Source organism: Macrobrachium nipponense, chromosome 29 (genome assembly GCF_015104395.2).
Source record: "Macrobrachium nipponense isolate FS-2020 chromosome 29, ASM1510439v2, whole genome shotgun sequence".
NCBI classification, from domain to species: Eukaryota; Metazoa; Arthropoda; class Malacostraca; order Decapoda; family Palaemonidae; genus Macrobrachium; species Macrobrachium nipponense.
This window is the reverse complement of record NC_061092.1, coordinates 47,267,224-47,294,187: the sequence shown is the minus strand read 5'-3', so window position 1 is coordinate 47,294,187 and position 26,964 is coordinate 47,267,224. Positions and strand designations below refer to the sequence as shown.

Genomic DNA, 26,964 nt, shown 5'->3' with positions numbered 1-26,964 from the left:
GATATAGAAATTATCGTCTTAAGCCAACACGGGTGTATTTTGATCATCTTTTTGGACCAGATAACTGGTCGAGATTTCTAGTACTTAAAGCTGAAAATAAAATATCAACAGCAATACTAGAAAACAGATTATTGAACTATGTCCAACATAAGAAATGGAATGCTGATATATTAAAGAAAATGAATGGTTACTTCAGGTAACCCCACAAAAAAAACAGTCCACCACCTTTTTAAATATAAAATAAATAAATGGCACAAAAGTAACAATAATAAGTCATGAAACATTAAATTATATACAGGGCACAGTTATTTTACCCAACATTGAAGAACTACCCTTAAAACAATTGATTCTTGACTCCCTTAAGTTAAGATACAATAATATACATGATTTAGAAGTCTACTCAATTCCAAGTAGGAAAGATAAAAATAAACAAATTAATATTGCAAAAATAACATTTACAGGCCAAGATCTCCCACTCAAAATCAAAATTCTTGGACAAAATAGAGAAGTGCGTCCATTTATACCAAAACCACTTCAGTGCACTCAATGTTCAAAGTATGGGCACACATACAAAAAATGCCATAATAAAGCAGTATGCGCATTGGAAATGTAAATCTCCAAAATGTATTAACTGTAGACAATCCCATCATGCAAAATCTAAGGAATGCTCCTTTTATCAATACAACACAGAGCTCCAGTTGTTGATGAATAGAACAGGAATGTCAGTCAAAGAAGCTAGACTCAAGCTAAAAGTAAGAGTTAGTAATCCATCTAAAAGCCACTCTTTCGCAAATGTAACTAAAAATCTAAATATCGATCACATTAATAACAAACAACAAGATAATATAAGGGTACAAATTTATTTTCATATCAATAATGCTGAACCGCAAAACAAGCATGTTGATATATCCACCAGTACCACTACTAACATAGAAGATTCAGATATCCATGGAAAAGAACTTCCAATGGAAGAGGAGTCAAATAATAACAACAATCGAACTGACAAAAAGAAAAGAATACTGGAATGAACCCCGCCTAAGGGGAAAAAGGTGAATATTGAAAATTACAATAAATCCAAAGAAACTCCAACTAGACCAAGAGAACATTTTAAAAAAGATATTGTACTAACCTCATCAAAAGTGGAAATACACACACGTACCCTCAATCCCAATTAACCCTCTTACGCCGGAGCGGTAAATAAAAATTTGTCTCCCGTATGCCGGAGGGGTTTCGGAGTGAGCGCGGAAGCGGAAAAATTTTTTTTTTCAAAAAATCACAGCGCGCTTAGTTTTCAAGATTAAGAGTTCATTTTTGGCTCCTTTTTTTGTCATTACCTGAAGTTTAGTATGCAACCATCAGAAATGAAAAAAATTATCATTATCATATATAAATAATGCGATATATGATAGCGCAAAAACGAAATTTCATATATAATTGTATTCAAATCGCGCTGTGCGCAAAACGGTTAAAGGTAACAAGTTACTTTTTTTAGTTGTAATGTACACTAAATTGCAATCATTTTGGTATATAACACATTGTAAAACGATAAAAGCAACACAGAGAAAATTATATCACAAAATAATGCATGAATTCGTAACGCACGGACGTAAAAAAATGTTTTTTTCAAAAATTCACCATAAATCTAAATATTATCCTAGAGACTTCCAATTTCTTTCAAAATGAAGACAAATGATTGAATATTACTATACTGTAAGAGTATTAGCTTACAATTACAGTTTTCGACCGTATCTGACGAGTTAAAGTTGACCGAATGTCGAATTTTTTTATATATATATTTTTTATATGCAATTATTTTGGAAATAAGAAAAGCTACAACCTTCAAATATTTTTCGTTTTATTCTACATGAAATTGCGCACATTTTCATATATAAAACTATGAAATGCCTAATATGAAACGGAGCAAATATTCCGAGAATGGGAAGTACGCATTTCGGAGATTTGTGGCGGAGAATCCGCGCGCGGAGGGAAGGAAAGATTTTTTTTTAAATTCACCATAAATCTAAATATTTTGCTAGAGACTTCGAATTTGTTTCAAAATGAAGATAAATGACTGAATATTACTAGACTGTAAGAGTTTTAGCTTACAATTGCGTTTTTCGACCATTTCGGTAGAGTCAAAGTTGACCGAACATGGTTTTTTTTTTCTATTTATCGTGATTTATATACAAATATTTCAAAAATGAGAAAAGCTACAACCTTCAATTATTTTTTGTTGTATTCTACATGAAATTGCGCACATTTTCATATATAAAACTTTATGTAACGGCTAATTTAAAATGGTGCAAACATTACCACAATCGCACGTATGATTTTTTTGGAAGAGTTACCGCGCGGACGTAAAGAAAATGTTATTTTTTTCATAAATTCACCATAAATCAAAATATTGTGCTAGAGACTTCCAATTTATTGCAAAATGAAGGTAAATGCTTGAATATTACTAGAATACAAGCGTTTTAGCTTACAATTGCGTTTTTCTACCATTTTGGTAGAGTCAAGTTGACCGAAGGTTGAAATTTTGGCAATTATCGTTATTTATATGAAAATATCTCAAAACTGATAAAAGCTACAACCATGGGTTGTTTTTAGTTGTATTGTGCATGAAATTGCGCACATTTCCATATATAAAACTTTATATAACAGTTAATTTTAAAATGGTGCAAACATTACCACAATCGCATGTATGATTTTTTTCGGAAGAGTTACCGCGCGAACGTAAGGAAAAAGTTTTTTCATAAATTCACCATAAATCAAAATATTGTGCTAGAGACTTCCAATTAGTTGCAAAATTAAGGTAAATGATTGAATATTACTAAAATATAAGAGTTTTAGCTTACAATTGCGTTTTTCGACCATTTCGGTAGAGTCAAAGTTGACCGAAGGTTGAAATTTTGGCAATTATCATTATTTATATGGAAATATCTCAAAACTGATAAAAGCTACAATCACGAGTATTTTATTGTTGTATTTTACATAAAAATGCACACATTTTCATATACATATAATACTTCATGTAACGGCTAATTTACAATGGTACAAAAATTATGTCAAAGTGACGAAATAATTTCCGAGATGTGTCACAGATACTTTTTAGTGCGGCAAGAAAGAAATTCGCGCTTGCGCGCCTGCGTAACGATTGTAAACAAAACAACACCTTGATCCGTGAACTCCCAGCATCCCCCAAGGCGCGTGATTCAAAAGTTTTAGGCTGGTAGGCCTATAAGTATTTTTCCGCGAATTTTAAAAAACTTTTGTAAGTCGACGTAAAATACGTCCAGTCGGCACACGGGAGACAAAAAATGTTAGACGTAAAATACGTCCAGTCGGCGTAAGAGGGTTAAGTAAAATAAAACATATATGTATTGGGTCACAATTTTAACCGACTCAAAACTCGCCTTAAATCACTCTACAAAATGCCCTATAATATAAACATATTAAATAAAATAGTTATAGCAAATACAACATTAAGCCACTATTTAACAAATATACAGCCAAATTTAGAAAAACAGTAATACTAGCTGAAAAAATTGCATCATGGAAAGAATATGTCTCGAACATTTCTTCAAACACATCCACAAGGGATATCTGGCAAGAAATAAGGAAAATCAATGGAAAACATATAAGACCTCCAAGAAGTGCAATACATTTAAATGGAAAAATATACCATGATACTTATGAAATATCAAATATAATTGGAAACCATTTTGAAAACATCAGTGCTTACTCCAGCCTAAATATACATTTTCAAAATATCAGATTACAAAAACAAAATATTATACTCAATTTTTAAACATTTACATTTGAAGACCTGGAATATAATTATATTTTCAACATGGATGAACTAGATATGCCATCAACTCATGTCACCCCTCCGCACTAGGATATTTGAAATGATAGAAAAATTAGCTCCTATAGCTAAATCATATTTATTAAAATTTTATAATAGTATCTGGCTAAATCGTCTCTTTCCTGATAAATGGAAACATGCCATAATAATTCCAATAAATAAACCAGGAAAGCATACAAGTAATCCATCCAATTATAGACCAATATCCCTAACAAGCTGCCTATGCAAAATCTTAGAAAAAATGGTTAATGCACAGTTAACGTATGTAATACCCAAAGAATCCATTTTAACCCTTTAACGCTGATTGGATGTATTAAATGTCAACGAAAATTGTCTGTCGGGTGCTGAACCGACGTATGGTACGTCGACGAAAAAAAAAAGTTTTTTTTAAATTCGCGGAAAAATAGTTATAGGCCCTTAAACGCCTATTGGACGTATTTTACGTCGAGATAAATTGTCTTTTGGGTGCAGATTGGACATATTTTACGTCGACAGAGAAAAGTTTTGTAAAAATTCGCGGAAAAATACTTATAGGCCTACCAGCCGAAAACTTTTGAATCACACGCCTTGGGGGATGCTGGGAGTTCACGGATCAAGGTGTTTTGTTTACAATAGTTATGCAGGCGCGCAAGCGCGAATTTCTTTCTTATCGCACTAAAAAGTATCAGTGACACATCTCGGAAATTATTTCATCACTGACATAATTTTTGCACCATTTTATATTAGCCGTTACATGCAGTATTACATATGAAAATGTGCGCAATTTCATTTAGAATACAACTAAAAAATACTCATGATTGTAGCTTTTATCAGTTTTGAAATATTTTCATATAAATAATGATAAGTGCCAAAATTTCAACCTTTGGTCAATTTGACTCTACCGAAATGGTCAAAAAACGCAATTGTAAGCTAAAACTCTTATATTTTAGTAATATTCAATCATTTACCTTTATTTTGCAACTAATTGGAAGTCTAACACAATATTTCGATTTATGGTGGATTTATGAAAAAAACTTTTTCCTTACATCCACGCGGTAACTCTTCCAAAAAAATCATTGTCGTAATGTTTGCACCATTTTAAATTAGCCGTTTCATAAAGTTTTATATATGGAAATGTGTGCAGTTTCATGCACAATACAACTAAAAACAACCCATGGTTGTAGCTTTTATCAGTTTTGAAATATTTTCATATAAATGACAATAAGTGCCAAAATTTAAACCTTCGGTCAACTTTGACTCTACCGAAATGGTAGAAAAATGCAATTGTAAGCTAAAACTCTTATATTTTAGTAATATTCAATCATTTACCTTCATTTTATAACAAATTTTGATTAATGGTGAATTTATGAAAAAAAAAAACATTTTCCTTACGTCCGCGTGGTAACTCTTCTGAAAAAATCATGCATGCGATTGTCGTAATGTTTACACCATTTTAAATTAGCCATTACATAAAGTTTTACATATGAAAATGTGTGTAATTTCATGTAGAATACAACTAAAAATGATTGAAGGTTGTAGCTTTTCTCATTTTCGAAATATTTGCATATAAATCATGATAAATAGAAAAAAAACCATCTTCGGTCAACTTTGACTCTACCGAAATGGTCAAAAAACGCAATTGTAAGCTAAAAATCTTACAGTCTAGTAATATTCAGTCATTTATCCTCATTTTGAAAGAAATTTAAAGTCTCTAGCACAATATTTAGATTTATGGTGAATTAAAAAAAAAAAAAAAAAAGCTTTCCTTCCCTCTGCGCGCAGATTCTCCGCCCCAAATCTCCGAAATGCGTACGTCGCATTCTCGTAATATTTGCTCGAGTTTCATATAAGGCGTTTCATAGAGTTTTATATATGAAAATGTGCGCACTTTCCTGTAGAATACAACTAAAAATAATTGAAGGTTGTAACTTTTCTCATTTTTGAAATATTTGCATATAAAAAACATTCAACATTTGGTCAACTTTAACTCATCCGAAATGGTCGAAAACTGCAATTGTAAGCTAAAACTCTTACAGTATAGTAATATTCCATCATTTATCTTCATTTTGAAACAAATTGGAAGTCTCTAGAACAATATTTAGATTTATGTTGAATTTTTGAAAAAAAAAAAAACATTTTTTTACGTCCGCTTGTTACGAATTCATGCATCATTTTGTGATAATATTTTCTCTGTGTTGCTTTGATCGTTTTACAATGTGTTAGATACCAAAATGATTGCAATTTAGTGTACAATACAACGAAAAAGAAATTAACTCGTTAGCTTCAACAGCTTTGCTCACAGCGCGATTTGAATACAATTATATATGAAATTTTGTTTTCGCACTATCATATATCGCATTATTTATATATGATAATGATATTTTTTTTCATTTCTGATGGTTGCGTACTAAACTTCAGGCAATGACAAAAAAAAAAGGAGCCAAAAATGAACTCTTAATCTTGAAAACTAAGCACACTGTGATTTTTTGAAAAAATATTTTTTCTGCTTCGGTGCTCACTCCGAGACCCCCTTGGCATACGGGAGACGATTTTTATTATACCCCTTAGGCGTTTAAGGGCTTGGCGAAAATTTTTGAATCACGTGCCTGGGAGCTCACGGATCAAGCTGTTGTTTTGTTTACAATCGTTACCCAGGCGCGCAAGTGCGAATTTCTTTCTTTCTTGCACTAAAAAGCATCAGCAACACATCTTAGGAATTATTTCGTCACTTTGACATAATTTGTGAACCATTTTATATAAGCCGTTACATAGAGTTTTATATATGAAAATGTGCGCAATTTCATGTGGAATACAACGAAAAACAACTCATGGTTGTAGCTTTTATCAGTTTTGAAATATTTTCATATAAATAACGATAAGTGCCAAAATTTCAACCTTCGGTCAATTTTGACTACCGAAATGGTAAAAAAACGCAATAATTGTAAGCTAAAACTCTTATAATCTAGTAATATTCAATCATTTACCTTCATTTTACAACAAATTGGAAGTCTCTGGCACAATATTTCAATTTATGGTGAATTTATGAAAAAAAAACTTTTTCCTTACGTCCGTGCGGTAACACTTCCGAAAAAATCCTAAATTTGTTCGTCCGACTGTTGTAATATTTGCACAATTTTATATTAGCCACTCCATAAAGTTTTTTATATGGAAATGTGCGCAATTTCATGTAGAATACAACAAAAAAACAACCCATGGTTGTAGCTTTTATCAGTTTTGAAATTGTTTCATATAAATAACGATAAGTGCCAAAATATCAACCTTCAGTCAACTTTGACTCGACCGAAATGGTAAAAAAATGTAATTGTAAGCTAAAACTGTTACATTCTAGTAATATTCAATCATTTACCTTTAGTTTGCAATAAATTGGAAGTCTCTTGCACAATATTTTGATTTATGGTGAATTTATGAAAAAAAAAAAAAATTTCCTTACGTCCGCGCGGCAACTCTTCCGAAAAAAATTAAAAAATCAGTAATTTTTTTGTTCGATTTTCGTAATGTTTGCACCATTTTAAATTAGCCGTTACATTAAGTTTTATATATGAAAATGTGCACAATTTCATGTAGAATACAACTAAGAACAACCCATGGTTGTGGCTTATATCAGTTTTGAAATATTTTCATATAAATAACGATAAGTGCCAAAATTTCAACCTTTGCTCAACTTTAACTCGACCAAAATGGTAAAAAAAATGCAATTGTAAGCTAAAACTATTACATCCTAGTATTATTCATTCATTTACCTTTATTTTGCAACAAATTGGAAGTCTCTAGCACAATATTTTGATTTATGGTGAATTTATGAAAAAAACATTTTCCTTACGTCCGCGCGGTAACTTCCTAAAAAATATTAAATTTTTTCGTCCGATTATCGTAATGTTTGCACCATTTTATATTAGCCATTACATAAAGCTTTATATATGAAAATGTGCGCAATTTCATGTATAATACAACAAAAAACAATGCATGGTTGTAGCTTTTATCAGTTTTAAAATATTTTCATATAAATAACAATAAATAGAAAAAATGGTCGAAAACTGTAATTGTAAGCTACAACACTTACAATCTAGTAATATTCAATCAATTACCTTCATTTTGCAACAAACGGGAAGTCTAGCACAATATTTCGTTTTATGGTGAATTTTTGAAAAACTTTTTTTTTTACGTCTGCGCATTACGATGTCATGCATCTTATTGTGATAATATTTTCTCTGTGTTGCTTTGATCGTTTTACAATTTGTCATATACCAAAATCATCGCAATTTAGTGTACAATACAACAAAAAAATAATTAACCCATTAGCTTTAACCGTTTTGCTCACAGTGTGATTTGTATACAATTATCTGATGGTTGCATACTAAACTTCAGGCAATGACAAATAAAGGAGCCAAAAATCAACTCTTAATCTTGAAAATTAAGGGTGCTGTGATTTAAAAAAAAACCTTTTTTTCAGCTTCGGCGCTCACTCGCAAATGCCGCCGGCATACAGGAGACACTTTCGGAAATACCGGCTCGGCACTTAAAGGTTAACACCAACACAATCAAGGCCAATTGCTGGCAGATCAACCCTAGATCCCATAACACATTTAGAGGATCATATCAAAAAAGGCTTTGAACAAAAAAATTAACAGTAGCTATATTTTTTTATATATAAGAAAAGCGTATGACACAGCATGGAAACATAACATCATGCAAAAACTTCACTCCAAGGGATTAAGAGGCAACTTACCAATATTTAAGAACTTCTTAACAAACTGTAACCTATAAATTGGAAGAAGGAATCCCTCAAGGTAGCGTCCTGAGCTGTACATTGTTTGCTTTAGCAATTAATGACATTACTATAAATTTACCAAGTGGTGTAAAAAACAGTCTATAAATTTACCAAGTGGTGTAAAAAACAATTTATATGTTGGAGACTTTGCTATTTACTATATGAGTAGCAATTTGAGACATGCTCAAAGAGTTCTCAATACTGCCATTTCAAATATATGTACGTAGTTGGACAAATTCTGTTAGATTTAAATTTTCAAATGATAAAACAAAAGCAATACTATTCTACAAAGACAAAAGATGGCTGAAAAACCAAACAATCAAACTCACCTTTATAGCACTGAAATACAGTTTTGTACAAAAATCAAATATCTAGGAGTGATATTTGATAAACATTTAAATTGGAAAGAGCACATCAAATACATTAAAGTCAAGGGCATCAAAGCCCTTGCCCTATTGCAAAAGTTATTTTATTAATATATAGGGCAACAGTCTTATCCATAATAGATTACTGCTGTCCAATATATTCATCTGCCTCAGAATCTGCATTAAAAACTCTCGATACATTGCACCATGAAGGCATGCGATTGTGCACAGGAGCATTCCGATCGTCCCCAACAAGTTTGCTTCTGGTAGAGGCAGGTGTGTTGCCCTTGAAACATCACCGTAATTTAATAACAATACGAAGAGGTCTTTCATTACAAGCTGGATCATCTCCTGCAGCTGACTGATTTCAAAATTATAATCCAGAAACAGAAGTTCATAGTACTAGCCCTTTCCCAAAAAGAGCTAAATACCTGATGAACTTACATAATATAAATCCAATTTTTCACCCACTAATAGAATTGTCACCACCATGGATGTTAAAACAAATAAAAATATGTTCCTCCCTGTCTTACCTACCTAAAAGACAAATGACTAATACAGAAATGTACCGCCAACATGCTTTGGAGCAGGAGACAAATTCATGGTATATACAGATGGCTCCAAAAATAATATTGGAGTAGGAGCATCTGCATATTCAAAAAATATATTAATCAAAAGAAGCCTAACTTTAATATCATCAGTATTTACTGCTGAACTCACGGCCATACAAATGGCTCTGAGAAAAAAGCAAGTGTGTCTATTATTTTCAGTGACTCGCATAGTGCTATAGATGCTATAAGTCAGTATAAACCAGTAAACCAAATAGTACAAGAAATACAAATAAAAATTCTTCAACTCCTCCAATCAGGATTATCAATGGAAATATGTTGGATTCCAGCGCACATGGGAATGAAAGGAAATGAAAATGCAGACTCTGCTGCCAAATTAGCCTGCACTATCCCTCCAACAATTACACATTCCCCATTGTCAGACTGGATAACATCTGTCAAACCATTGATATACCAAGATTGGAAAAGAGAATGGTCCTTGGTGCCAACCACAAATAAGTTTAAAAGTATAAAAACTGAAGTGTATGCATGGAGGACATCTTCACAAAAAGAAAGATCAAGGGAGGTAGTCCTAACAAGGCTACGTATAGGACACACAAGATTCTCGCATGGTCACTTAATGTCGACCTCACATGCTGACCCAATGAAGTGTAATAGATGTCAAGCACCCATGACAGTGCAACATTTACTTGTTGAATGCCCAAATTGGACCCAACAAATATCAATTTATCTACGGAATTCAAAAATGAAAAATATTCTTGTAGAAAGCAAAGATTTTTCCATTAAAATCATAAATTTTTAAAATAAAACTGGTTTCTTAAATGAAGTCTAATTTTTTTTTCTTGGGACTAATCCCTGAGAATCAGCCTGTAAGAGTCTACTTAAGGCTCAGAAGTCTGGAAAAGCTAAGCCCTATTAATAATAATAATAATCTCCCCACTTCCGTACTTCTAATTCAAATCCCTTCCACAATCCCCTTCTCTAACCAACCAATTACAACCATGTTCCCCATCCTCACTACTTGTACTCACCCTCCTTACTTGTACTCACCCTCCCTCGATACTCAACTGGTCTGTCCCATCCAAAATACAAAAAAAAATTTAATTCCAAACAACTCAGCTATTGCTAACAACAATTTTTGCAACATTTCCTCTTCCCCACCTTGTTCCTCCATATACACCACTCCCTTCTGCACATCCCTCATCAACTTCACTTGCAACTCATTCGTACTACCGGGTAGTACCTTCAAGTCTTTCAATGCTGAAAACAAACATTCTTACACACTGTCATCCCCTTCAAACCTCTCTTTTACAACTAAACCCTCAGGTATACTACTCAGATTCCAGTCACTTTTCATGATACCGTTGCCCTTACCATGCATCCTAGACATCGTATCAGCAATCACATTTTTACTCCCTGGCACATACTCTAACCTAAAATCAAACTTACTAAAATCTTCAATCGTCCTGGCTAACCTAGCATTTACACTTTCCTTCTTGATCATATACACTAATGGCTGATGGTCCATCCTTTTGACAAATTTTACCCCATACAAAAACACTTTCAATACTTTAACACCAAACCTTCCGCTCAACTTTATTAAAAGCTTTACTCACATATGCAATTACTCTCAACGTTTCCTCCCCATTCATTGTATCAGTAGAGAGCTCAAGCTTACTCGCATCTTCACTATAATCTGGAAAAGCCAAAGTGACATCTCTAGCAGGCTCCTCTTTCAATCTCTCTAATGCTTCCACCATTCGCTCATCCCACCTCAGCTTAGTACAAATTTTCTTCCCTGTCCATTCAGTCAATGGCTTCCCCATACCCAAACAATCTCTAACAAACTTCCTCCCAAGCTCAATCAAACCCAAAATATCCTTTGACACACGCACTGTCCAGGATGTGGAAGCTCCCTTACTTTTTCCACAAACTTTTCACTCTTCCTTACGCCACTCTTACTTCTTTTCACTCTTCCTTACGCCACTCTTACTTCTTTTCACTCTTCCTTACGCCACTCTTACTTTATGGCCAAGAAATTCCACTTCCCCAGCTAACCATGTACATTTCTCAACCTTCACTTTCACTCCAACCTCTTCCAAGCACTCTAGCACCTTCTCAAGCAATTCACTCGCAATCAAAATAGTATTATCTATAAACACAGTCACCTTCCTTCTATCAAACCCAGCCAAAACTACATTCATTGCTCTTTTGAAGGCAGCAGGCGCATTAGCCAACCCAAATTCAAACGTTTAAACTGGTAGTGACTACCACTTGAAAAAGCTGTAACAGGCCTGCTCCCTTCCTCAAGAATCATCTGGTAATAGCCCCTTACCAGGTCTAATTTGGTAAATACTCTCATCCCATGCATCTTGTACACACAGTCAGACACCACATTCATTGGGGATCGCTCCTTAGCAGTCACTTCATTCACCCTTCTATAATGTACACACGTCCGCAGACTTCCATCCGGCTTACGTACAGGGACTATGGGGCTATTCCAGGCACCTTCACTCCTCTTTATCACTCCCACTCTCTCAAGTTCTTCACACTGCTCCTCAATCTCTCATTTAATAGGCGTGGAAAAGTGATGGGGACGCTGATATATGGGGATATCGTCTTCCAAAACTATTTTAAATTCAGAAAGCTTAGACTCCCAAAATCCTCATTTTCATGGCTCAACACACCCTACCTATTCCACAACATCCGCATCAATCGTTCCCTGTCATCATCACTAACATTTTCTCGACTCATCATACCTCCAACTATCACCTTCCTCCACACAACCTGTCATCACCTGCCATACCCTGATGTACCTCTTGTCATCTGCACTTACCAATGTGTATAACAACCCCACACAATCACCTTCACGTATACCCCGCACTTGCTTCTTCTTAGCACTCGGCAAGGAGGCCACAAAAACCTGAGGATGCTCTATGTCTAAGATCCCATCATACACATGCACACTTACTCTTACCAACTTACTCGCATTGACAACTTCAACTACATGTTCACACTTGTCACAGTTAGCAATCCCAAGACTATCTGGCCATGCAACTTTCGCACTAACCACTTCCCCGACCTCGCGTGGCACTTTACACATTCTTTTTGAACCAACGGCATCCCCTTCCATATCTTACTGTTTATCCCTCCGTCCCTATCCAAGTACAGCTCTCCACTTACATTCCCTCTCATATGCAATTCAGTCATATTCATGCTCGGACAGACCTCCACCCCACACTTCCTCAAGAACTTTTACCCTAACAACGTATCATATTTATCATTCATTCCCTCAATCACATGCAAGTCACTTTCATCCATCATTACCCTTTCGATATCTATCCTCTCACGCAACATTCCCACCACAGGCATACTTAAATTCCCTATTCCTTGTACCTCCCCTTTACACTTCCTAACCTCACACTCACTCTGCAACTTATCACATCCGTTCCATTTACACTGCACCTGGTATCAACCAAAGCAACCAAACACATCCCTTTGCACCAACATTCCATCTTCTTATGCCCTGGTTTCCCACACCTATAACACTTCTGCTCCCACTCACAGCTAACTGATCCTATCTCTCGTAGGTTTCACCATACTTACATTACTTGTCCTAAGGCTCCTATCAACCGCTTGCTCTGCCATTCACCTCGGCCCTTCTAAAACTGCTTCTCTATAACTTAAATTCAGGCACACACTCATTTACTTTGACCCTAATGCTAACACTTCTACTCGCTTTCATACACCTATCTAGCTCATAATCTTCCACTATCTGTAAGATGTTGTTTCACGTCAACCTTTCATTTGTCCATCGCATTTTCTCCTTATGCTTTAAATTTATAAACTCGTATACGCTCTTTGCTACAGTCGCCAACAACTTTCTCACTAACTCCTTACAATCTTTTATCCCTTCGTCCTAAACTTTTTTCTAGCTAATGTTTCCAACCTACATACATAGACAGAGACTCAAGGGCATTCAGCCTTGCCTCCTCAAAATCATTCCTCCTTCTATACCTAGCACTACTTTTTACCCTCCGAGCCTCTTCCATAATCTTAGGTTTAACACTTTCATATAATATGTCTCCCACACTCATCATTATCACATACATATTCAACAGAAATCCTGTCAAAAAGCTACCTAACTTTCTTACCCAAACTCTCTTGTTATCCCTATAGTTAGTCACACAATACTTCTCATACTCTAAAAAAAAAGTCCCCTACGTCCATACTACCATATTCTTCATACTTCTCACATTAAAGTACCTCTCATATACATCGCGTTTCGCACTTCCTGCTCAATCTCACTCTCACTTTCGCTACTTCCATTGTGACCTTTCTTACCCTCTTCTGAATAGTACAATGAATCTACTTCCATACTCACATCCATACTTTTAGACATACCTTTCTTACCCCTCCTCTTCCTACCTACTAATTCCCACTTACAACTATCTAAATCACACTCATCCTGCACCTTACTCTCAACTCTATTCTCATCTTCATTCATTCTCTTCTTATCTTGACCACCATCCTTACTAATCCTCTTCCCTTTAGCCCTTTCTTTACTCTCAACTCCCTTCTTACCCTTCTGCTCTGATCTATCCCTATTCTGTACGTTCTCTTTCTTTTCCTCATTTACCATATCCATATCACTTTCCTCACTCATATACTTTCATCCACTTGCTCTTTCACTCTCTTGATCACTCCTGGCCTGTCACAAGACCCAAGAGACCTACCTCCTACAGCTCCCATCTCCAAAAAAAACCCTTTCATTATTTCCTTCACCATCTCTTGCACATTACTCATCATCGATCCCAACTTTTCATCCATCTTTTCAACCATCTGCTGTTCCGTTCCTTTCACTTCTTTCATTTCCACTTTCGCACTCCTTAGCATTCCTCACATTTCCTCTAACTCGCTCTTCAGCTTCTCACACTACCCTTAACCTCTTCCTTCAACGTCTCCACTTCAGTCAAACCTTGCATACTCATTTTCTTCACCAATCACACAACTCGCTACACCAATTGTCCTGCAGCTGCCACACCAGAAGTCCCTGTTCGGGCACCAAAATAATGTGGCGGAATCACAATAAAAAAACTAAAGCAACAAGATTGCCCCACATTTACTTTATCAACATGGCTGACAAAAATGTTCCCCCAGCCACACTTTCCCCTTTACATTACTATTACACAGGACAATTGGCTTAACAAGACATAGAACACACAAAACACAAACACATGCACTCAACTCGGACTCGAGACACTCAGGGTGAGACGTTGTGCCATCCACTGGATACAGTTTTCATGACACAACTGCTGAATTCAACACACAAAGACAGTCAAGCACCAAAACCATTCAAGAACTTCAAAAAACAACACAACAATCACTACACAAACAAATACCAACCACTCGAAAACAACAACAAATCATACAACAACTCAAAAAACACAACTCACTGCACAAACAACATCAACAACAACTTGACAAATCAATACACAAACCACTGCCAACACTTTTTCCAACAAACAACTCACAAGCATTAAAACGCAAAATCAAATACTGTACAACAGACACTCTTCAGCTCAACAACATCCAGACAGACACACGCACAACAACTGACCATCAATAGACTCTGCCTTATTTCTGTCCAAAAAACTGCCATACTTGATTGATTGCCAAACACAGACTGGTCATCACAGACTGACTTGCAACCGAATCTGCAGGCGAATGCAACCACCCACCAACAAGCAATTCACTCACTAACCCATACGAACACAAACAACCTAACGAGACAACAACCAAATAACCAGTCTCTCTCTCTCTCTCTCTCTCTCTCTCTCTCTCTCTCTCTCTCTCTCTCTCTCTCTCTCTCTCTCTCTCTCTCTCTCTCTCATATAACTCCTCCATATCCAAACAATTAATTTGATCATGAACATTTTCATTTTGAACCTTTCTCTTAGTGCATTGTATTACATAGTTCACAAATTTCAGAAATGAGCCATTTGATGAATGGTATATTTATTTTTTTTTTACTACTTTCAGGTGAATTCTGAAGCTACTGGGGATTTACATGTGATCACTGTTCCAATGGGTAGGACTCAGAGCCAATCTCGGACACCTGGCACATCAGCAGCATCGCAGGGTAAGCCACCAGATTATTTCTTGGTTACAGAAAAACCCCCAAGCTATGAGGAAGCAATGTCAATGCTTCCCAAGTATGCTGCTACTCATTCAGGATCATTACAGCTCAACACAGAAGGTGGCTTAGAAGATTTTTTGGCACCACATCAGGTGCCCGAATCTTATCCCGAGGGTGCTACAGGGGGTTGCATATCTCACACAAATCCCAGACGTGAGAGTGCCTCACCCCCTCCAGCCTATTCAAGTCAGTTGTCACTCTGTGCATCTCCTTCCACAAGTGGAAACAGCAATAATGCTACTCCACCTCTTTCTAATAGCACCAGTGGCCTTCATAATGTCCAGTCTTTTGAGGCGCAAGATACCAGGGCCTCAACGATAAATGTTGACCAGAGTGATGGCATCAGAAATGATATGGAGAAAACAGAAGAAAAAGACCCTAAAATTGAGAAAGCAATCATAAAGAAGTCTGAAGAAAAATGAAGATGGAACGTAATTTAGATCTGAGTTTTGAAGGTACAGGTTTCCTTAAAATTAGTCATATGTACTATTTAGTTTTGTAGATGCCGGATATTTAAATTGATAAGCTGTTAAGCATTCTCTTCACAATATGGTTTAGTTTGCCTACCTTTTGTAGACTGCATGATGAGGGCTTTCATTGTTTTATCTGTTATTGATAGAAACCATTTAGTACTTAGAAGTCTAAGAAAATTCTTGTGAACATCACTGCTGCAATCAATCTCCAGTACAGTGTATTACATGCAATATGCATTGTCAGGAACAAAGATGACAAGTGCAGTTCAGTAGAGTGTAATACATAGCACAAATCATGACTACCTTGACAGTCCTTTGTAGTTAATGTAAATAGACCATTTTAGGCCATGTTGTTATTCTGCAGGTATATTAATCCTCTCAAAAAGAAGAAAAGTGTTAAGTTTTTGGCATGCAGTGACACAACTTGTACAATACATTTCAAAGAGTGCCCATTTGGTTCTCATATATATGACATACAAATGTTGTGTACATTGTCTTGGTACATATTATTTTAAGGGTTTTGTATATTAAAAAATACTCTACTTATTTAAAAAATTTCCAATAGTAGCATATACTTGACTAAACTTATTTTTTTACAAGCATGCTGCTTGTTTTTTTTTCATTCACCAGATAGACTCTTAACATTTAGACCATAAATGCAAATTGATTTTCACAAATTTGTCATTTTTATCAAAATTTACAAGTATGTATCTATTTTCTATATGCCATAGTAAATTTGTGTTTGATTTTGCTTTTGTAAGTAGAGTGGGTTGTTTGAAATGAAAGAATATAATAGGGTTATGTGGATGCTTTTGGAAACGACTGGTCTGATCAATGAATTTTGGTAACAAGGTGTTCAATCTGGCAAGTTACTGTATGGGTGTGGGGAGAGCCACTCATGCATAAAGATGTCCTGGTTATGATAAAGTATGTGCCTGTTTTATGTCTGGGGTCACCATTGACATTCATTCTTTGTGTTTGTCTTGAAGTGAGGAGTTCAATGTCTGTGACTTGTGCATGTGTGTGTCTTGGTTTCCTGCCAAGTGGGACAGACATGGTTTGAGGAGAAATAAGTGTTTTCTGAGTGAGATACACTGCTGCTATCACCCCTTCCCCAAAGTGCCTATTCCAACCACATCTTTATGGCTGCAGAAGGTATATGCAGACTGAATGATGATCAAGCTGTTCATGCCAAGCATAGTGCTGAAACCTGAAACACCCCTCCCCCAGCTTTGGTAAACCTCCCCTAAATAGCATGATGTCAAGATGACCCCAAGAGATAAAATTACTTTTTGAAGTCTTTGAGGCTTTCCCTGAGCATTACAGGGAGTTATCCTTGTTCACCTTCTTTGAACAATTATTTTTGGCCAAAAGTCTTCAAGGTCCCATTACACTGGCTTTTGTTCCCCTACAAGATTTTGTTGGTGAAATTCCATATGTTTCTGCTGCTCCTACTCTCCTTCTGTAGCTGCTTTGACAGTTCCTGTTGCTGTCCTTTTATTGATATAAATTTGCCTTTACTGAGGTCATTGTGGAGGTTGAGGGCGGATGTCCAGGAACCATGCTCAATGTTCATTCTCCTCCTCAACTTCCTCCTCCCTCATCCTCTCCAGACCATAGGAAGCCCAGAAAGAAGGCCTGAAAGGCAGCCCTTTGTAACAAGGCTAAGAAGTCTTCTAATGGCTGTCACCCCTCTTTTTGGGTATGACCAGAACCTTGACACCCATTTGGAGGGGGAGGTGATGGCAATGCAGGTGCTTCAGTTTATGAGTGCTCATGACTAATCTTTGTCATGAGAGTATGTCCATATACATTTTCCAGTGCACAACTTGGTCGCTCTTAATCACTTATGTTTCCTTAGCAGAAATGTGCGGAGAAAAAGCCACACTCTCCTGGACTCAGGATTTCACAGCCTTATGGGGCTATCACAGCCAGTCCTGGGTCGCCCTTGCAATCAGTTTGTTGACTGTTGTAGGAATAACCGTACTCTTGTGCTCACCAATGGTTCTTTCTAGTAGGATACGTTGGAGTTTGCGCTAGCTGGTGCCACCCTAGCCCATGCACAGCTTGGATCAAATCTACCTGGGGCAGGCAGTGTGTGCACTCTTGTTTGCAGTGTTCAGGGTGTAGGGCCAGCCTGGCTTGTTCTGTTCCGTTGGTATGGAATAATGTTAGTATTGATGATTTCATTCAGTTACCTTGTTATCTTTGGATTGTTACTAAGTATCTGGGTCCTTTCCAGGGTATTTATCCTGATTCCCAGATCAGAAGTCAGGTCAGGTTGCTGTCTCCTGTTTTGATGGAGGCCCCAGCTCACCTGGCAACAGATTGTACCAGATCTGACTGTCCATAGACCACTTGAAGATCATGCTAGAGAGGCAATTTGGTGAGATCACTGGATTCATTTGTGATTGCAACAATCTCGTGGGAGAATCCAGGGTGACCATTGACACTCAGTGTCCTCCAGAGATTATACTTTGAGAGAGTGAAATCCCACATTGTCCTTTTAGTTGTCCTGGCCCCCATTTGCAAATCTCTTTTTCCTCCTTTGACATGACAGTGAAAATACTGCATCCCAGAGGAGGCTGAGACTTGCTCTTTGTAAAAGGACCCTGTAATTTGTAGGCTGACAAACAACCCAGGGTTAGAAAGGCTTTGGGTAGAGAGGTATCTTTCTATGTTTCAGAAGCAGGAGTCATGGAGTTAGTTGCCATGGCATTGTCCCAGACAACTTTGCTGTTAGACTTGTCGCGAAACATAATGGCAGACTTTGATTTTTCAGGAGCCTCCTAGAAAGAGAAGGTAAAGTTTCAGAGGTAATTGGCAGTAGATTGAAGGATGTAAACATTCTTCTCACACCAGTTTGCAAGCTGGTGGGCTTACCTTGTCTTGAAAAGGCTTGAAGGTGTTCATGGTAATTTTTGAAAATAGTAAGACTGAGGTCAGTCTTTCTAGCCCTTCACCTTTTTGCCCTGGCTTGAATTAGAAAAGGAGAGAAAGGGAAGACAAGAAAAGATTACTGGAGTTAGCATTCCTCCTCACCCACTGCTGTTAGTTGGGGGATAACTGTTATGCTACTGGGCAACATGGCAGAAGTAGTCTGTGTTCTTTCGGATGGCTACAGACTTCTGTGAAAGGATCATTATCCTCCCCTTTCTCAAACATTGATCCCATTTCCTGCTTATTCTCTAGGCCCGTCAAAACTTCATGCATGGTTAATAGAGAGGCTTATCAAAACTTCATGCATGGTTAATGGAGAGGCTTATCAAAACTTTATGCATGGTTAATGGAGATTCTGAGAGGGCTGGGGAAAATATGGTCTTAGATGACTACAGTAATACCCTGGCCTTACACAAGGTTAGGTTCGCGACATCCTTGCATAAGGGAAATTTTTGTGTAAGTTTGGCACACTCTTAAAATGCTAATAAATGCTTACTTCTAGAGTTCGAACACTAAATGTGACCCTAATCATGCTCCCTATGAATTAAGCTAACGTTTAAATGAAATTAGAGTTACTATTTTCATTTAAAAGTTATCTTAATACATTACCCTTAGAAATAGAAATAAATGTTTGGTAAAAATTATAGGTGTGTGTGTGTGTGTGTGAAGATTGCATACGTACAGCCCTCAGTTAACAGCAGGGGTTCCATTCCCAGCCGATGCTGCTAACCAAAAATCAGCAATAACAGCACTAAAAACCTGGTTAACGGTGCCGCTAACCAATATCAGCTCCGTTAACCAGAGATTGGCGCTGTTGTTAACTAGAGATTGGCACTGCTAACCAGAGATCGGCACCAAAAATCCAGTTAACAGCGTCGCTAGACGAACGCTGTAACAACAGATATCTGTTAACTGATACCGCTGTTAACCAAGGGCCTGTACTATTTCTCTGACCGATCTTTTTTTAGAAGTCTTCTCAACCTCTTTTAAGAAATTCTTTATTCTGTCTCTCTTTGCTCTGAATTTCCTTTTCATGAACAATGTTTTAGAACGGCACAATTGCTGTTCAAGACAGTAAAGATAAAATTAGATAAATTGGAAATTATCTATGTACTGCTAAAACACACACACACACACACACAGAAACATTAACCACTAAAGGCACCATTCTCATTACCTATCACAATAACTTAACATATTTGGCAGCTTTGGCTTGAGCTTCTCTGGGAGTTAAAAACAAAAGATGAGGAGAAAGAATATTTTCATATGTATTTTGTAATTACAGTTATAGCGTCTAGTTTTTCTAGATTCCTTTTCAGGGATCTTGGGATCGTGCCTAGTGCTCCTATGATTATGGGTACGATTTCCACTGGCATATCCCATATTCTTCTTATTTCTATTTTCAGATCTTGATACTTATCCATTTTTTCCCTCTCTTTCTCTTCAACTCTGGTGTCCCATGGTATTGCGACATCAATGAGTGATACTTTCTTCTTGACTTTGTCAATCAACGTCACATCTGGTTTATTTGTACGTATCACTATCCGTTCTGATACCATAGTCCCAGAGGATCTTTGCCTGATCGTTTTCTATCATTCCCTCTGGTTGGTGCTCGTACCACTTTTTATTGCAAGGTAGCTGATGTTTCTTGCACAGGCTCCAGTGGAGGGCTTTTGCCACTGAATCATGCCTCTTTTTGTACTGGTTCTGTGCAAGTGTCGGGCATTCGCTTGCTATGTGGTTTATGGTTTCATTTTTCGTATTGCACTTCCTACATATGTGAGAGATGTTATTTCCATCTTATCGTTCTTTGAATATATCTGGTTCTTAGGGCCTGATCTTGTGCCGCTGTTATCATTCCTTCAGTTTCCTTCTTTAGCTCTCCCCTCTGTAGCCATTGCCATGTGTCATCGCTGGCTAGTTCTTTAGTCTGTCTCGTGTATTGTCCATGCATTGGTTTGTTGTGCCAGTCCTCTTTTCAGTCTGTCATTCTCCTGTCTCTCTATATTTCTGGGTCTTCGTCTACTTTTATTATTCCTTCTTCCCATGCACTCTTTAGCCACTCATCTTCACTGGTTTTCAGATATTGCCCCAGTACTCTGTTTTCGATGTTGAAGCAGTCCTCTATACTTAGTAGTCCTCTCCCTCCTTCCTTTTGTGTTATGTATAGTCTGTCCGTATTTGCTCTTGGGTGTAGTGCTTTGTGTATTGTCATTTGTTTCCTGGTTTTCTGATCTATGCTGCGGAGTTCTGCCTTCATCCATTCCACTATTCCTGCGCTGTATCTGATTACTGGCACTGCCCATGTGTTTATGGCTTTTATCATATTTCCGGCATTGAGTTTTGACTTGAGTATCACCTTGAGTCTCTGCATATATTCTTTCCTGATCGTGTCCTTCATCTCTTGGTGTTTTATATCCCCTCCTTCCATTATTCCCAGGTATTTGTATCCTGTCTCATCGATGTGTTTGATGTTGCTCCCATCTGGTAGCTTTATCCCTTCAGTTCTCGTTACTTTGCCTTTTTGTATGTTGACTAAGGCGCATTTTTTATTCCAAACTCCATCCTGATGTCCCCAGATACAATCCTTACAGTCTGGATTAGGGTATCTATTTCCTTGATGCTCTTACCATACAGCTTGATGTCGTCCATGAACATCAGATGGTTAATTCTGTTGCCTTTTTTCTTGAGTTGGTACCCGGCATCCATCTTCTGTAGTACTTTTGTCATGGGAATCATGGCTACTACGAAGAGTAGTGGAGACAGTGAGTCGCCCTGGAAGATCCCTCTCCTGATATTAACCTCTGCTAGTCTTATTCCAGAGCTTGTAAGTATTGTATTCCAGTTGCGCATTGTATATTTGAGGAAGCTGATGGTGTTTTCCTCTGCCCCATATATTTTCAGGCATTCTATTAGCCATGTGTGTGGTATCATGTCGAAGGCTTTCTTATAGTCTATCCATGCCATGCTTAGGTTGGTTTTCCTTCTCCTACTGTTCTTCATTACCATTTTGTCTATCAGGAGCTGGTCTTGTGCCCCTACACTTCCTTCTGCAGCCTTTCTGTTGGTGGGGGATGGTGTTTGTCTCCTCTAGGTAATTGTATAGCCTTTCACTGATGATACCTGTTAGTAACTTCCACATTATTGGTAGGCAGGTGATAGGCCTGTAGTTACTGGCTATATTTCCCTTACTCTTGTCTTTTTGTACTAAGGATGTTCTTTCTGTGGTCATCCATTTGGGTGCATGGTGATTTGAGATACAATGCTGGAGTTGTTCTGCTATTCGTGGGTGTAGGGCCTTGAAGTTTTTGAGCCAGTATTATTATTATTATTATTTCTGTTAAAAATAATGGCTGATTCAGCTGCATTAATTTTATACAGGACTTTCTCAAGTCTCCTTATTGTTGATTTTTCAGTATTGCTTAGATTGGCAAGCAATGTGCCAATGGGGGACATGTCAAAAAACAGTGGATTCAAGGGACAATTATTCTGCATGAGAAATACATCAGAGAAATTAAAGATAAAATAAGAGAAAGAGAGATTGCACAAAGCAATGAATCTACACCCAACACCAGAAGAAGCAAGCAGGCATAAAGAACTTTGTAGAATGGTTGATAAATTAGTAAGAAATGCAGAGATAAATGGGGATAAGAAAGTTGTTGCATCAGTTTTTAAGGAAAACCCTTAAGAATTCTTTGCTATGTTAATAATAGAAAGCCAATAAAAAATAGCATACGTTCCCTAAGTATCAAAGGGCGAAACCTAGTGAACATATACTTTGAAAAAGCAGAATTACTGAATAAGTTTTTTACTAGTGTTAAGTTTTTTTTCACAATTAAAGCCACTACCTCAATCTCTGAACCAGCTATTAAATAAGGGACAGAACCACTTGACAAAATTATATTTACAGAAGAAGACATTAAAAACAAAATAGAAAAACTAAACAAGTTCAAATCTCCTGGGCCCGGATGGGATTTATCCAAGATTAATTAGAGAGTTAAAAGAGGAGATAGCTCCTCACTTACATAAACTCTACAGAAAAATGGCATAACGACGAAAGGCACCTAGAGGATGGAAACTAGGTAATGTCCCCCAGTAGACAAAAATGGTCCAAGAGAAGAACCAGGAAATTATAGACCAGTCTGTCTAATGTCAGTCCCTTGTAAGATTTTTGAGTCCATAACTGCAGACCAATTGTGGATCACATTGATAGAAACAACCTGTTGTTAAACAGTCAACACAGCTTCAGGCAAAACAGATCCTGTCTATCAAACCTCTTGGAGTTTTTCCATAACATGCTTGGTATTTATGAAAGTAGTAGAGCAACAGATATACTCTACTTAATTTCCAAAAGGCCTTTGACAAAGTTCCACACAAGAAACTAATGACAAAAGTTAGAGCTTTATGAATTGTAGTAGAAACATCCAATTGGATCGAAGACTGGCTAACTAATAGAAAACAGTCATCATAAACTGTGAAGAATCAGAGTGGGCAGATGTGACAAGCAGAGCTCTTCAGGGTTCTGTCCTTGGCCTGCTCTTATTTTTGTTTATATTAATGACATTGATGTAGGATTAACTATCACTGATGTAGGATTAACTAGAAGGATAGCCAAATTTGCAGATGACACCAAACTAGGTGTAAATGCAGCTGACCCAAAGTCAGTTGAAAGTTTAAGAAATGATCTAAAGAAAATAGGATAGTGGTAAAAAAGATGGCAAATGCATTTTAACTTGGATAAATGTAAAGTGTTACAAATAGGAACAAACAACCCTCATGCCAACTACATACATGCTGCTTGGCAATGACATAAATAGTGTATGTAGAACAAGAAGAGGACCTTGGAGTCATTATTACCAAGGACTTAAAATCCATAAAACAGTGCATAAAAGCTGAAAAGAATGCACAGAAACTAGTGGGATACATGGAGGGGCAGTTCAAATACAGAAACAAGGAAACGGTGCTGCAGTTCTACACATCAATAGTTGGACCTCATCTTGAATATGCAGTACAGTTTTGGTCACCAGCACTAAGAAAAGATATAAATAGAAGGGTTACAAGCAAGAGCCACGAAGTTAATTCCATCCATCAGGCAAATAGGTTACCAAAGGTGACAGAGAGCCTGAACATGTATGAAATACCAGCAGGGTGCAGCGGGGTGTTGATTTTTGGTTGGCTGTGCACTCAAGACTGTCTGCTATTGGCTGCTTACTCACTGTCTCAAGACAGTTGCTGTGATGATTTCTCTGGTGTAGCCTTGATGATCGTCTCAGCACTTGGGTAACGTCATGAGGAGCTGCATTTCTATTGGCTCTTCACTCTATGACGGCATTCGTGGTGTTGTCGCGTGTTTCTTTTTCCTTCATGTGGGGGGGGGGGGGGGCATCTTCGGGAATATTGACGGTATTATTGCTGGTATTATTTGTTATTACCATTGGTACTGAGTCAGATTCCGCCTTAAACTCATGGGAAAGAAGGAAGGCTTCTTGCATTCTGTTCAGAAAGGTCTTATTTTTTTTTTTTTTTCCCAAAATGAACAGCGCTTCCAGCAAGTGCAGACTTCTTGGGTCAGGGGCACTTCCAAGGATTGTATTATTGTTGACAGTACTATCCTGGGAAGGAGTCTGGTTGTGGCTGGTGAGGGTGTGGCACTAAATGGCACCCTCCTGAGCATGACACAAGATTTTCTTTGCAAGTTGTATTGTAGTCATTCCAATATAAGGTCTGGGGTTTCTTGCGGCGGTGGTGGTGCAGCTTTGTCAGAGTACCATTTGTCAAGTTCTCTTTTGATTACGTTACAAGGCCTTCATGCACTCTTAAGTATTGAGAGGAGGAAGAAGCTATAAAGAAAATTTTGGAGCATGTCATTTCAACAGTGGAGGGCATGAAGATAAGCCTTGTTATTTATTAAAAGAACAGGAGAATGCATGACCTTATTGTGTGGAATACCTTCCCCACCTGCATGAGAACCCTTGAAGAAAACCAACGTAGTCCACCAATACCAATGCCCCTTCTGTGGATGGCCCTGAACTTAGAGTGGAATGACTACGATGCAACTTACAAAGAGATTCTTGTGTTCATGTGGAGGAGGGTGCCATTAAGTGTCACACCATCACCAGCTACAACCAAATTCCTTCCCAGGATAGTATTATCAATAATACTACGATCCTTGAAAGCGCCCCTGACCCAAGACACCTGCGCTGGATGGAAGCGCTATTCATTTTGGAAAAAAAGCCCTCCCTGAACATGACACAAGAAGCCTTCTTCCTTCCCAAGAACTTAGGCGGAACCTGACCCAAGGACCAATTCCTCAAGATGACACCCCAATGAAAGAAACACCGACGACAACACCAGGAATGACGTCATAGAGTGAAGAGCCAATGAAAATGCAGCTCTCCATAACGTCAACTGAGTGCCGAGATTATTCATCAAGGCTACACCAGAGAAACCATCAACTCCAGAAACTGTTTTGAGGTAGCGAGTCACCAGCCAATAACAGACAGTCGTGAGCATGCAGCCAATCAAAAATCAGCATCAGTCTAACTCTAACCTTCGCATGGAAGATGATCAGCAAAGCCTGAGTCGAAACATTGCGAGAACATAGGAAGAAAGAGTAAGAAATCGCAAGAGAGAGAGAGAGAGTAACCAGATTTATGTATTTCTCATGTAGGATAATAATTGTCCCTTGAATCCACTGTTTTTAACATGTCCTCCATTGGCACATTGCTTGCTAGTCAAAGCAATACTCAAAAATCAACTGTAAGGAGACTTGAGAAAGTCCTGTATGAAAGTAATGGAGCTGAATCATCCATTATTTTCAGCAGAAGTTGTTTAAAAGAATGTTTACTTCCCAACTATATTATTATTATTGTTTGAAAATATTTTTAAACATATTCATATATCATAAAAATTATCTCATCTCAGCAAGAGAGAGAGAGAGAGAGAGAGAGGAGTTGTCCTTACTTAAAAGTGAAATGGAAAGGTTATTTTATTTCTTTAAAATAACAATCACATGAATTTTGTAATTATAGTGTTATTATTATTACATTACTATTATTATTGTTTGGGAAGGATACCCTCTCTTAAGCATGTTTTGTTAAAAATGGTTGCTGCTTCAGCACTATTAATCCTGTAAAGAGTCTTCTCTATTTTTCTGACGACAGATTTCTCTCTGTTGCTTAGATTGGCGAGCAGCGTGCCAAAGGGCTTGGTAAAATTGAAGTCATTTTTGGTGTTTTATTATTTAATTCTTATACTAACAGTGTTGCTTATACAATGCCTCTCTCTCTCTCTCTCTCTCTCTCTCTCTCTCTCTCTCTCTCTCTCTCTCTCTCTCTCTCTCTCTCTCTCTCTCTCTCTCTCTCTCCCTAATGCAATGTTTCATGCAGATCTATAGGACATTTTCCAGCGGTGACTGGTGAGGGACTGAATTCTAGTGGCGAGTCCTTCTCATTTTAACCTGGTGGTGTGGGCTCTCAAGTGTGGCTAGGGAACCTGTAGGGCAGGTCGAATTTTCATTGGTTCCTGTGAAGGTGACTCATACGGCAAGCATTTTGAATCTGCGTGGACCTCCTGAGGCGGGCGACATCACTCAGGTATTTCTTGGGCGCTGGTGCTCTCGTTGGGTGGGAGGGGCGTAGTCCTCATACACGTCTAGGAGGTGCAGACGTCATGGGTTGGGGGCTCTTCCAATGACTTTTGTATTTCTGATAATGTTGTCTCTCTTGATAGTCTGTTGTTGTGCTGCAAGGGCGTACTGGCTGATGGTTCCCTCCTGGGCGTGGC

The 26,964-nt window shown here is 37.5% G+C and overlaps 1 protein-coding gene across 2 annotated transcripts in view; it reads left to right on the top strand.

Annotated features, from left to right (window-relative positions):
* The window catches only part of LOC135206263 (uncharacterized), a gene marked incomplete at its 5' end in the record, with an annotated part of 102,510 nt that overhangs the window by 37,849 nt on the left and 37,697 nt on the right, over positions 1-26,964 (top strand). For both annotated transcript variants that reach the window (XM_064237675.1, XM_064237676.1), the window contains 1 exon segment: positions 15,610-16,221. In XM_064237675.1, coding sequence (XP_064093745.1) covers positions 15,610-16,188 — 579 coding nt within the window.